The sequence below is a fragment of the Thalassophryne amazonica genome, chromosome 2, assembly GCF_902500255.1.
Source record: "Thalassophryne amazonica chromosome 2, fThaAma1.1, whole genome shotgun sequence".
Taxonomy (NCBI): Eukaryota; Metazoa; Chordata; class Actinopteri; order Batrachoidiformes; family Batrachoididae; genus Thalassophryne; species Thalassophryne amazonica.
The window spans coordinates 108,493,548-108,506,954 of NC_047104.1; the positions used below are offsets into that span (position 1 = coordinate 108,493,548).

Genomic DNA, 13,407 nt, shown 5'->3' on the forward strand with positions numbered 1-13,407 from the left:
TTCACAGATAAGACAGTTTAGCCATGGTTTGATTATACAACCCCAATTCCAATCAAGTTGGGACGTTGTGTGAAATGTAAATAAAAATAGAATACAGTGATTTGCAAATCCTCGTCAACCTATATTTAATTGAATACACCACAAAGACAAGATATTTAATGTTCAAACTGATAAACTTTATTGTTTTTATGCAAATATTTACTCAGTTTAAAATGGATGCCTGGAACATGTTTCAAAAAAAGCTGGGACAGTGGTATGTTTACCACTGTGTTACATCACCTTTCCTTCCTTGCATATCAGTGTATTTTATTTTTATTTACATTTTACACAACGTCCCAACTTCATTGGAATTGGAGTTGTATGTGCCACCCTCAGCAACAGCCTTTGTACATATCTGAAAGAAAACAAAGCATAAATATGTTTGTAAAACCCACTGTACATGTACTGAGGTTGAGGGAACACCGGTGTCGCAGACTGAGCGGTCTGCCCCTAAAAATCAGTCCGCCTTTTGTATCTGCGCATGCGTCATTTTGGACCACAGCAGCATGTCTGAGACAGCGTCTCTTCACCCAAAGCAATCAGATGGATTATTGGGATTATTAACCATCAGATGATAAAGGTAAAACTTCTTAAATCATTCTGAAGTCAGTTTTAAGCAGAAACGGGGCCATTTTAAGCAGAAGCTCAACGAAATTCCGTGACCCTTTGAAATGACTGACGCACAGTGAACGCATCAGCTAGCAGCTCCTTTAGCCACGGCACTCTGATTGCTTCCGCCACCTTTTATGATGAAATAATGTTGAATTTATGTGGAAATGATTGTTGTACAAAAGTGTCAGATATGTGTCGCTGAGATAGATGATGACTAGAGTGCAGTTTGAAGCAGAAACAAGGTGAAACCGCGTCATCGGGGGGACCATTCGGTTAGCGACACCGGTATAACTTGTATGCATACAAGTTATACCGGTGTTTCAAGAATACCCTGAATGGGTATGGACCCATGTAGATTTTACTCTTAACATTCTGTAGGTTATTTGCATTTTATCAGCACGCCTAAAGCTTTTGGATTTCAGTTTGTTGGATATTTTGGTAAAGGTAAAGGCTTCATTGTGATTTCTTCTTCATCTATTAAAACTGGTTTTCCATGAACTTCCGCATTTCATCTCTGTAACTTTCAAAGCTCAAACACGACAGAAGGATCAATACTCAAACTGAACCATCAGCTGCAAGCCTGATCCTGGAGTGTACATGAACACCACATACATTTGGATGGTCTTGATGTGTCTATTGATTCTTGTCTGTGAAGCCATCATGCTTAGAAGGGCTCTACTCTGTCACTATTGTTTCAAAGTGTTCATGAGCATTTTATTGATCCAGTGTTTGCTTATTTAAAGCTGTAGTGTTAGCGGCACAAAGTCAGTGCTGACTGCACCAATAGATTGGTTTGTTATATAAAAACAAGTAGCAGTATTTTGCTATCAGAAAGCATATGCAAAATGTTTGCGTGCGCATGTGCCTGTGTGATTTTGATAAAGGGAATTGCTCTGACAGATATATACTTAAAGCACAAATTTTCTTTTTCAAATGCATTTTGTCCTCATATTAAGTTTTTGTCATCAGACTACCATCCTGTTTTCTTCAGTTCCAGTGTGTTTTTATGAACCTACATGTGTTACTTTACAGTTTGTTTTTGTCATCTTTGTCTTTTTATGTCATCTTTGTCTCTCAGGATCAAGCCAGTGATAATGCATAGCCTGTAAGCCACCAGTTATGGCTCACAGGAAGAGGCCAGGGACCAGTGGAGGAAACACTATGGCTGCTCCAGTCCCTGCCCCCTGCCCCGCCCCTCATCCTGCAGACTCATGTGATTTGAAAGTGCTGCCTTCTCGCCAGTGCCCGGTGCGCTACCACAAGCAGTCACATGATCAAAAACCACTCCCCCGTCCATGCAAAGCACAGTATTCCTCTCGCAAGCCTCAAGATGGTATCCGCAACCATCCAGATGTGAATGTCAAGGCAGAAGTTGAAGAAACATGTTACAACAACAAAGTAGATGCAGAGCGGGACAACCAGCAGACAGCAACACCCTCCACACCAGAACATGACCTTGACCAAGTTGACCGTGACCAGGCAGACTTCCATGGTGAAGCTGACAGCCTGGATGAAGACTCAAGCTCAGACTACATTAATAACACCTCAGAAGATGAAGATTATGATGATGGTGAGTCAGACAGTCATGACTGTATTATACGCTTTCTATAGTAGAGTGTGAAACAGAGTGGCACTGGTGGCCTGATTTACTAAGATGCCAGATAAGGAGTGCTACATTTCATGGTTAAATTGACTAAAATGGGTGATTTACAAAGAGTAAATGGGCAGTTGCTAGCAGGCAGTAATGTGATGTTGAGCAGTATGTAAATGAAGATTTTGTGTTTATGGCCGTAAGTGTAAAATCAAATGAAATCAGCCACTTAAGTTACTGGATGCAGGTGTAAGACACTTCTTTATCTAGATCTAATAGATATGGAAGCCAGTACTCAAATAGCAGTCTATTTTATTGATTTATTATTGATACACACAGTAAAGCCCACAGCAGAATGCACAAACAGTGTGTACATATGTGCAGGAGTCATCCTACATTGACAGCTGTGCACTAAAGTGCAGTTCAGGCCTCATATTTCTATCTGAACCCGACCCACGTCCCACAGAGTAGTGACCAAACCCGACCGCCATTTAATGTTTCTGTTTGAACCCAACGCTGTTGATGTCTCTGTTATTTCCATCCTACACAAATCCCTGCAAACAGAAAGAAAACTGTTAGATCCTGTATTATAATTGTTTTAATTAACAGAAACAAACATTTGCCTCAAATGAAGCAGACCTGTTGGCTACCACAGTACACAGAGTAAATAAAGTCTTAATCTGGCCTGTTGCATCTGGATTCATCATCACAGCCTGATGAAAACTGTTGTCCACATAAGATGCCCTTGTTTTGGAAGACGACATCTAGAAATACTTTTATTCCTTATTGGGGAAATTGCACGTGAATAAATGTAGAGGTTTTTTTTAAGAAGTCCCTCTGTGTTACAACATGGTGCTCCTGGTATGTTTCTCAGCATGCACTTGCTTTGTCCTGCCACCAACAAGAAGAAAAAAATCATTTACTTTAAAAGCTGAAGGTCTTTTCTGCACTGTGGCACTAATATAATAAATATTAGCGTCACAGCGCTCCATTTATTCACGATCAGCGTTCACCACAGTCATCCGTTGTGTCTTCAGCACTCTAAATCCCATTAATGAACCACCACAGAGTAAAATTAAGCCTTATAAGAGAAAGAGGGTCCACATTGATCATCTGAAATAGACTGCGCATTTAAAGCGAAGCTGTGTGGTTGTCTATTTTTAAAAAAACACATGGTCAGCTCAGTGTGGGGAGTGACTATTGACTGGGCGGCCAGCTGCTGTCTCTCGGCCCTGTGTGGGGTGCTCAGTACTCCCCTCACACCGGGCAAGTCACAGTGCTGTCCCCAGACACACTGATACACAGTTTCTGAAAGATCCTCTCAGCAAAAGTCCACTCTTTCTTCTTTGTTTTGCTGACTCCCACTGAGTGTTTCACTTTTTAATTTTTGCTTTTTTGGGCAGCACACAACGCTTCACAAATACGGTAACTTAAATAAAATAATAATAATAATAATAAAAACTGACTGTGAGGCTGCATGTTCAACCTCCAGCTGAAATGCATCTGCTGAATTGCAGAGAAAGGGGGATAAAAAAAAAAATGCAGGGACCCAGTCCACCAACCTTAAAAAAAAAACAAAAAAACAAAATGGTTAAATTTTACAAGTTGGGGAAAAAACAAAACAGAAACCACATCGCATCGCCATTTCAGCAAAATGTCAAGATTTTGACACAACTATTTTGCTATTTGTGTCCAAATAAAGCTTTTTGCATGGGAGCGCTCAGGTTGTGTAGATTTTTGCTTTGATATTTGTCTCTTTTTTGATCCAGCACGCCTTTTTTACACATCCTGGATGTGCATATCTCTTCTGATTTACTCAGATTTTGGCGCAGAGACATTGTGCCATTGCTTAGGGAGAACCCTGGACTATTGATGTTGTTTAAAAATGCAAAAGTGCTTTTTACTGATTACTCGATTACTCGATTAATCGCAAAAATAATCGATAGAATACTTGATTAATCGCAAAAATAATCAATAGAATACTCGATTACTAAAATAATCGATAGCTGCAGCCATAGTTAAATTACACTGTTAACAACAACATGTCTTCATTATGAGTGGCTGAATTTTGAGAGGCAGGGCTACGACGTCATCATTTCAGAAAAGTTCTGTATGTTCAGTGTCTTTGTGCTGACGTGACAGAGCATGACCCGAACCAGAGTATCATTCCAAAATAATTGTCTGAACCTGACCCAACCCGTCGGGTCCCATCAGGCCCAGATCACGTAGCCATGCTCTACTGTGTACACTGTGTGCAGAGCTCGGAGTATGTGAGGGATGAGGAACAGCTGTTTCACGCTGTAGAAGTAATAAACAAGTACAGGACAAAATGGTAAGCAAATATGCAACCACTGGGAAAGCTCTCAGTCTCAAAGTTTTGAGTGTGCACAAAGCTTTGACAGACTCTCTAGACATCAGCTGACAAGGAACTCATTTAGCAAATGAGAAAAGGATTTGTACAGAACAAAAACTGACATGAACAGTTTGTCAGAACTTTGTATATGTTACTCATACATTTCCTCAATCCGTCATAGTGTGACAGACATTTAGGAAACACTGGATGGTGACAAATGTAAACTGTTTCAGGACTCGCAGAGGAGGATGAGGGTGTGACTTACTATATCCGCTACTGCCCAGAAGATGACAGCTATCTGGAAGGTGTGGATTGCAACAGCCAGAGAGACTGCAGCCGTGCCCACAGCCAGCCAGACTGTGCTACCACCATCCAGCAAGCTGCAGTCCATAATCATGAAAGGCAGGATGCTGTAGAAGGATGGGAACAAGGAGAGGGGGAGGAGAGGGTGAGAGAGGAGGAATGGGTGGAAGACGAGCAAGAAGGTGTGGTGAGGGAAGAATGGAGAGAAGATGAGGATGAGGTGGGGGAAGAGTGGAGAGAGGAAGGTGAAGAGTTAAGGGAAGAGTGGAGGGAAAGAGATGAGGAGGCAAGGGAAGAATGGAGACAAGAAGGACAAGTGAGACAGGAGCAGTGGATGGTGCGAGAGAGGCACAGGGTGGAGGAGTGGGGCAACGGAGATGGTGAGGTGCGCTGTGAGGTAGTGGAGCAAGATCCAGATGAACAAATATACAATGGCCGACCTGAACCCATCCTGGATCATCACCTCCACCATCACCACCACCACCAGCCATCGCTTCATGATACCCTGCATTCCAGTCCAGCTGACAGAGAGGGAGAGGAGGAGGCAGAGAGTGAGGAGTACTACCCAAATGAGGAAGAAGATGAAGAAGGTGAGGACGAGGAGAGACATGGAGGGGTCTATAGTGGTGAATACTATGCTCCGGAGGACAACGGGAACCCAGTGCAAGTCTCTCCGTATCATGGCAGGAAAGTGCTGGTTGTAGAGGGAGAGACGGGAGAAGAGGCAGAGGAGGACATTGACCAAATAGTTGCTGAGATCAAGATGAGTATGAGTATGGGAAGTCTAAGCAGTGCCACTGACCAAAGCCCAGAAGAGTTAGCGCATGACCCCACACCAAGCAACTGCTCTCATGGCAAACCTGACACAACGTCCTACCCGCCACCTCACCACCGCCATGATAGTAGGCCCAAGTCACTCAATCTGCCCTCATTACATCATAACAACCCTGACCACCAGAGGGGCATCAAACCACATCCACGTTCACCTGAAGACAGGCAGCGATGGCAGCAAGAGCAGGTGAGCTGTTCTGAAGGAATGTTGTGAACAATAAACTATTGATATACGAGGTCTATTAGAGAAAAAACCGACCTTTTAATTTTTTTCAAAAACCATATGGATTTGAATCACGTGTGATTGCGTCAGACAACCTTGAACCCTCGTGCGCATGCGTGAGTTTTTCCATGCCTGTCAGTTGCGTCATTCGCCTGTGAGCAGGCTTTGAGTGAGGAGTGGTCCACCCCCTCGGCGGATTTTCATTGTCACGAAATGGCGGAATGATTTGGGCTTTTTTTCCATCAGACATTTTTTCAGAAACTGTTAGAGACTGGCAGAGACTGGCGTGCCACGCTCCGTGCCGCCATCGAGAGCCACAAACCACCGGATCATTTCTAAACGGATGGCTCTGTGGATCCGAGACCGTCGTGTGCACTTTCTCTGGTTATCACAAGAGCTGGACATCAACCATTTTCCGGCAGATTTCACTTTTAACAAGAGATTTTGTCATGGAAAGCCGAGCGGAGGCTTTGCGCGTCATGACCGATTTGCTGATGGAGCGAGACAAAGGAACACCTCCGTTTTGGTCTCACAGGACAGCTTTGAGATGGCGTTCAGACAGCTGTCGGTGGTTTTTCCATCGAGTGATTATCCGAGAAATTGTGGATGTGCCTGGACATGCCAGAACATGTCCCGTGAGGCTTCATCACGGCGTTGCTGTGCGCCATGCGGCACCGCCGCGACGCGCGAAGCCTCCGCTCCTCTTTCCATGACAAAAACTCCTGTAACAGTGGAATATGCCATTCATTTCCAAACTGGACGCTGTGTTTTATCCGGGACGTCGTCTGACTAGCACAGGAATTGGGAAAAGACATGGACATCAGCAATTCCGCGCGTCGTGGCGGTGCCGCATGGCGCAAAGCAACGCCGTGATGAAGCCTCATGGGACATGTTCTGGCATGTCCAGAAACCTGCACAATTTCTCGGATAATCACTCGATGGAAAAACCACCGACAGCTGTCTGAACGCCATCTCAAAGCCGTCCTGTGAGACCAAAACGAAGGTGTTCCTTTGTCTCGCTCCATCAGCAAATCGGTCGTGACGCACGAAGCCTCCGCTCGGCTTTCCATGACAAAATCTCTTGTTAAAAGTGAAATCTGCCAGAAAATGGCTGATGTCCAGCTCTTGTGATAACCAGAGAAAGTGCCCACGACAGTCTTGGATCCACAGAGCCATCCATTTAGAAATGATCCGGTGGTTTGTGGCTCTCGATGGCGGCATGGAGCGCGGCACGCTGAGCGTCCTTAAAGCCGTCCTTAAAGCTGTAGTAATAGTCCTTATTCTCTGTGAAGCCCGTAAAATTTTCACCAAAAGCCAGATAAATTTTTCGAATGGTTTCCAGCTGCCAGTCTCTAACAGTTTCTGAAAAAATTCTGATGGAAAAAAAAGCCCAAATCATTCCGCCATTTCCTGACAATGAAAATCCACCGAGGGGGTGGACCACTCCTCACTCAAAGCCTGCTCACAGGCGAATGACGCAACTGACAGGCATGGAAAAACTCACGCATGCGCACGAGGGTTCAAGGTTGTCTGACGCAATCACACGTGATTCAAATCCATATGGTTTTTGAAAAAAATAAAAAGGTTGGTTTCTTTTCTAATAGACCTCGTACTTAATGCCAAAACAAAACTTTGAGACATTGATGGGTGGGAACAAATGATGCAGAAAAACAGTTATTTAATGTTATTACCCATTTTTAAAAATGCAGGAATTTGTACTACATCCATATAAAGTGGTTTACTGGATGTAAACATACATTAGTGGCACTCTCACATTTAATGTACATAAAAACAGGAAATAAAGGGAGCTTTTGTTTCACCCTGACAAAATACTAATACCAGTTCTGATTGGGAAAAATAATATGAAAGAACATTAATTGTTACATTTTTGTGTGTTATACGGAACTAGTGTGTTGCCCATGGGATCCATGGCCTCTAGATTGTGTAGTGTTCATAAAATAGGTAGCTGACATTTTTCAAGAGTGGTAATTGTCTTAATGTATAAATTGTTTAGGTTCTTGTTATACTGTACACACTTTTATTATTATTGTTATTATTATCATTATTATTAGTAGTATTATTCTTTTTATTTTATTATTACTTCTATTTTGTCAATTGATTTTTAAATTGACCACAATGGAAATAAGTGTTTTTTCACTTTCTTGTGTCATCCATGTATTTTTAACTTATTTACAAATATATTATTTTCTTGCATTGAACTTGCTAAATAAAATCATGCATGCATGCACACTTTTAATATACAGATGATTTACCGCCCCCTGCTGGAATGGCGTGTGAGTCCAGAATGTAATTATCACATTGTTCAGTGTTGTTAGCTAATATCCGTAATTTCTCCAAAAATATTAGTCCTATCAACTTTCTGTTTTGGCAGCATTCATCCTTGACCCAAAATACATAAGCATACCCAATGGTAAATATCAGCTCTCCCCAGTTTGTTTGTGATCAAAGTTATAAGTATGCACACAGCTTTTGGTCTTTTCTGCATTCTGCTGCAAGCAGGTGCTTTATTTTTACACACCCACAAATAGAGATGGTGGCAGAAGACATCAAAAGCACTACACTTTTTACTCATGGAAACAGCAACATGACACTTAATTAAATTGACTAAGCCAACTGAGCTACAAAAACAGAATAAATCAGTAATACTAACAACACTGTTAAGATATGATAAGATAAACTTTATTGATCTCACAAAGGAGAAATTCATATGTTAATCAGCTCTGAACCACCACATGAACCACAAAAACAACATATAACACCCCCAAACCCTGAACTCCCATGGTGCATTACAACACAATAACTGTTATTAGCTAAAATCGCTCATTTCTCCCAAAATATTAGTCCTATCAACTTTCCATTTTTGCAGCGTTCATCCTTGACCCAAAATACATAAGCATACCAAATGGAAAATGCCAGCTCTCTCCAGTTTCTCCTAGATTGAAGCCATACACATGCATACACAAACACAAGCACACAGAGGCCACTTGGTTATTATATTCATTTTAAGCCTAAGCAGGGGTGGTGGCCAAGTGGTTAGTACACTTGGTTTCAGTGCATAAGGTTCATGGTTCAAACCTGTCACATTTCTCCCCGTAATGTGGAGCTGCGTCAGGAAGGGCATCCGGCATAAAACGTGTGCCAAATCAACATGCACATCCACCTTGGATCTGCTGTGGCAACCCTGAGTCAAAATAAGGGAGCAGCTGAATTGACTTAGTATGGAAGTTTAAGTCTGTTGAAATGTTATAATTTGGGGCATTATACAAATAAATGTGACATTTTTGGTTCAGCTTTATTTATATAGCCCGAAACCTATGGAGCCAGAACAGTTACAGATAACTTTAGCGAGGAAAATAAAATTTGACATTGAGAGACAAACCTGAACTGAAAATTAAAACATTTGCATTGAGACACACAATACAAAATGTGTATGCTGGTTGAAAAAATGGTGTGTTAGTACTGAAAACAAGTATTGGCAACAGTGCTCTAAATACAGAATGTGAATCTAGGTACTGATCATCACATCACAGAGTATGAAAACTAAGTATGTCTCTAGAAATACAAAGACCATAACATACAATAACTTTCAACAGTTTATTTTATTCCAACATTGTTCCATACTGTTTTATTTTGGTGCTTCCTGTCTATATTTCTGACTGGCTGATCTAGTTGCAGACTCACCCTCCAAAAAAAAAAAGACCCAATAGGTCATTTGTACAAGCACCTTATTATGATATATGGTTAGCAAACAATGGGAAAAAAATAGTTTTAGAGCACATCATGAGTAATTAATTCATCTTTTTTAAAAGGTCGATGACAGGTAGGATAAAGGAAGCCTTTTCGTTCTGCATCTTGTCATTCTGTATCGCCTACCTGAAGAAAGCACCTGAAATTCTCTGAACAGCGGATGACTTGCACCTGCCAAAATTTTTCTCTCCATCTTCAAGGCCCTGTCACACCTTGACGATTTAGCCATCGTATGCCATCCGTATTAAAAAATACTGGCATAGGCCCAGTAAGTCAAGGGTAGGGTTTTTTTTACAACTTAAGAGCAAGTTGAAGCATGTTGAAACACAATGAAGCTCGCTGATGTGCGTCCTAGCTGAGCTCCTCAAAAAAATTTGGGCATGCTGAAAATTTTCAACGCATACCAGCGTGTGACTCATACATCCCGCACATGCGGGACATAAGTTGTAGGTAAGTTATGAGTGTTGGCACACGTTTCTTGTAATTTACTCATAATTCTAAATTTGTCCATTAATGTTGGCCACTGCTTGGCTGAAACTTGTTTCATTCAGTCCAATTCACCATCACAGATGGACATGAATCCACATAAAGCTCCTGATTTTTGAAAATGACCTCTGAAAATCCTTTAATTCGTGGCTAGAAATGCAGCGTTTTAAAGCAAGTCCCTCTGTGGTTTTTCTGCTGCAGGTTCGTTTCTCAGAGGATGCCTGTGTCTCACGGTCTGATCACACAGAAGCGCTGTGATGATTTAAACTTTTAAAGAGCTGTCGCTGTGGTGTGATCATCAGATGACCTGATCGGTCAATCAGGGTGATCACACTTGATTAATGCACTGTTTAAACATTTAAAGCGCCGTCGCTGTCGATGATCACCACACCGACAGATCACACCGTTAGATCACACAGCACTTCATTCAGATCACACCTGATTGCAGTCAACTGGTGCTTAAAAGTTTAAATCATCACAGCGTTTCATTTAGGTATGTGATGACCTGATCAGGTCTGATCAGCGGACCTGATCAGATCAGATCAGGAAGCACCCCCCCACACTTTCAGCATTTAAATAGACAGCACTCCATTCATTCTGTTATGGATAAGACGCGGATTGAGGAGTGGTCCAGTATCTGACTGAACCCAGCATGAAATAATCAGAAGTGTTGGGAAAGTGTCGTGACACGGACCCACAACAGGGGGCGTTAATGAACTGACAATGGATAAGCCAAAAAGTAACAATTTAATGTTGTGAAGCGCACAGCGAAGTACAGACAATAACAATAGTGCGGAATGTCAATCATACACAAGGTGGCGTGTGGCAGGCTCGAAGATAGAAGACGTCTGGTGATAGAAGAGCCGGAACCCACACAGCTTCCACCACCAACGGATCTGAAGAACACCGGAGCCGCCAAGCCCTGCGCCCCAGGTGGCCACCGTCTTCAGCAGTCAGACCCGGTACTGCTGGCAGAGAACAGAAACAGTTTGATGAGTGTGAGTACGCACACTCAGTAATCCCACAGTCTGTGTTCAGTTAGGAGGGACTACCTCCACCTCCAATCACACACTCGTACAGCTCCTGTGAAACCACTTATCTGGTTTGGGGTGTGAGGCGAAGTCGTCGCAGTCCACACCAAACGCCAATACCGCAGATAAGAACACCGTCACAGGAACAAGGTTTAGTTCAGCAGAGAAAATTACCTGTATGGTAGATGATTTCTCGGCGAGGAGGTGGAGTTGCAGTCTGGCCTTTATGGTGATGGTGATGGGTTGAATGAGTGACAGCTGGTGCTGATGAAGAGCGACAGCTGTCACTCCCAGTGGCTCCGGTGCCCTCTCGTGCTTGAAGCCCGCACTCCATGCAGGGCGCCATCTGGTGGTGGTGGGCCAGCAGTACCTCCTCTTCAGCGGCCCACACAACAAGAAGCAGTTCCAAAAAGAAAACACATTTATTTTTCTCCCTTTGTGCTATACATGAAATACTAAATAATTAGAGTTCTGGTGAGGTGAAAAGGCGGCGCGCTCTCTCAGCGTCTCAACAGTCGGAGTCCGAACGTTCAGGACTCAGGAGTTCCGCCAACACCCCCCCCCAGGTGACTTTCCCAGACTGTACTCTGCGAAGGAGGAACAGAGATGAGATTATTCAACACTTATTACTACGAAATATTGTTTAGAGGCAAACTTATCAGCTACACGTTTAGGTCTGGTTGAAAGAGGCTGCTGCTCACAGCTAGTGGAGGATCATTAATCCGCACGCCACTGCCGTGAGGAGCACGCCAAACAATTTCCACCAATAATTACTTATAGCTGCGTATAAACGCCAATTTACATTCACGGATAAACTTTTCAGAATATTCACCTCTGTCGTGTGCTGACAACGTTTGCCTCTCACCCTCGTCCTCCTTCACAGGCGCGATGTCAGACTCTGAAACGGCCCTCAGCGTCCCCACACGGTCGTCACAAGGTCGCATTCTCCGGCCATCTTATCCAACTCACTGCTGGTTTAAATGTAGTTCTTCATCATTACATTGGTACCAGCTGGAAGTCCTCAGATCTGCACGTGAACATCACAGGTGTCGTGGATTGTCCTGATAGAGAGCCGCACGAGAATGCAACAGGTGCAGCCAATCATCGTAACAGAGGAGAGAGACTCTTCTGCAGCACATTTTCCTCAGAGAACAGCCCCAAATCACCTGGGAAGGAAAATAAACACAAAACAACCCAACCTTATCCAGCCAAACCCCCCCCAACACACAACACATTCACAGCAACGTTTCCCAGTCAGTCGACTCATCAGCATTCTGTACACAATGAAAATGGTCCACCAAGATAAAAAAAAAAAAAAGAAAAAAAAAAGTTAAATAACTCTGTTTCTGACTGGCACCACACCATGCAGTACTGACCCAAACCACTGGGTGTAAACGGAGCTGGCAGCATACGCTGGTTAATAGTCAAGGTGTGACAGCTGCATTAGTTTGTTAGATGTGCGCCAGAGTTTTTAATACGGTCCGCATACGCAGGCTAAATCGTCAAGGCGTGGCAAGGCCATCAAAGACCTGATATCAGCTAAGCTTGTCAGGTCACTTAAGGGCATACCCACAATTTAGCTGCATACTACAATCATACTCTGAAGCTTGTTTCTGTTCTAAAGGGTCAGTAGACCCAGCCAGAACACCAAAGACAAGGTCAGGAGTGATTCAATAAATCAGGAATAACACATCTTAATAAAAACTCTGTCAACATTAAAACTATTAATCTTATGCAAGAAGTAGAATGGTAAATGAACTGCATTCCTATGGTGCTTTTCCATCTATATCAGAAGCTCAGTGTGCTTTACAGTAATGACTCACGTTCACATATACACGCCAATGTCAGTGTGCTGCTATGCAAGAAGCTCACAATACACTGGGAACAATTTGGGGATCAAGAACCTTGCCGCTTAGTATTTTTTTTTTAGGCCAGGCAGGGCTTTGAACAGAGGATCTTGCCATCTCAAGCCTACTGCTTAACCATGAGACCATCACCTCCCCAAAGCAGTATGTTCGCTAATGGGTTTTCTTAAGGACAGCATCCACTTGGGTTTCAAAGGTGCGCTTACTATCAGTGAGGGTGCCCAAGTATTTATACTGTTGTACCACCTCCACAGCGTGATAATTAATCACTGGGGAGATTTATATTTGATTCTTCTTAAAATCAA

The 13,407-nt window shown here is 42.9% G+C and overlaps 1 protein-coding gene across 4 annotated transcripts in view; it reads left to right on the forward strand.

Annotated features, from left to right (window-relative positions):
- The first annotated feature begins 1,726 nt into the window (after positions 1 to 1,726).
- Positions 1,727 to 13,407, forward strand: part of apba2b (amyloid beta (A4) precursor protein-binding, family A, member 2b) — a 99,681-nt gene continuing 88,000 nt past the window's right edge. For 3 of the 4 annotated variants that reach the window (XM_034191425.1, XM_034191427.1, XM_034191426.1), the window contains exons 1-2: positions 1,727 to 2,221; positions 4,829 to 5,916. In XM_034191425.1, coding sequence (XP_034047316.1) covers positions 1,771 to 2,221; positions 4,829 to 5,916 — 1,539 coding nt within the window. In that variant the 5' untranslated portion in view covers positions 1,727 to 1,770. The remainder of the gene's footprint in view (positions 2,222 to 4,828; positions 5,917 to 13,407) is intronic. The other variant, XM_034191429.1, reaches the window with a different exon arrangement.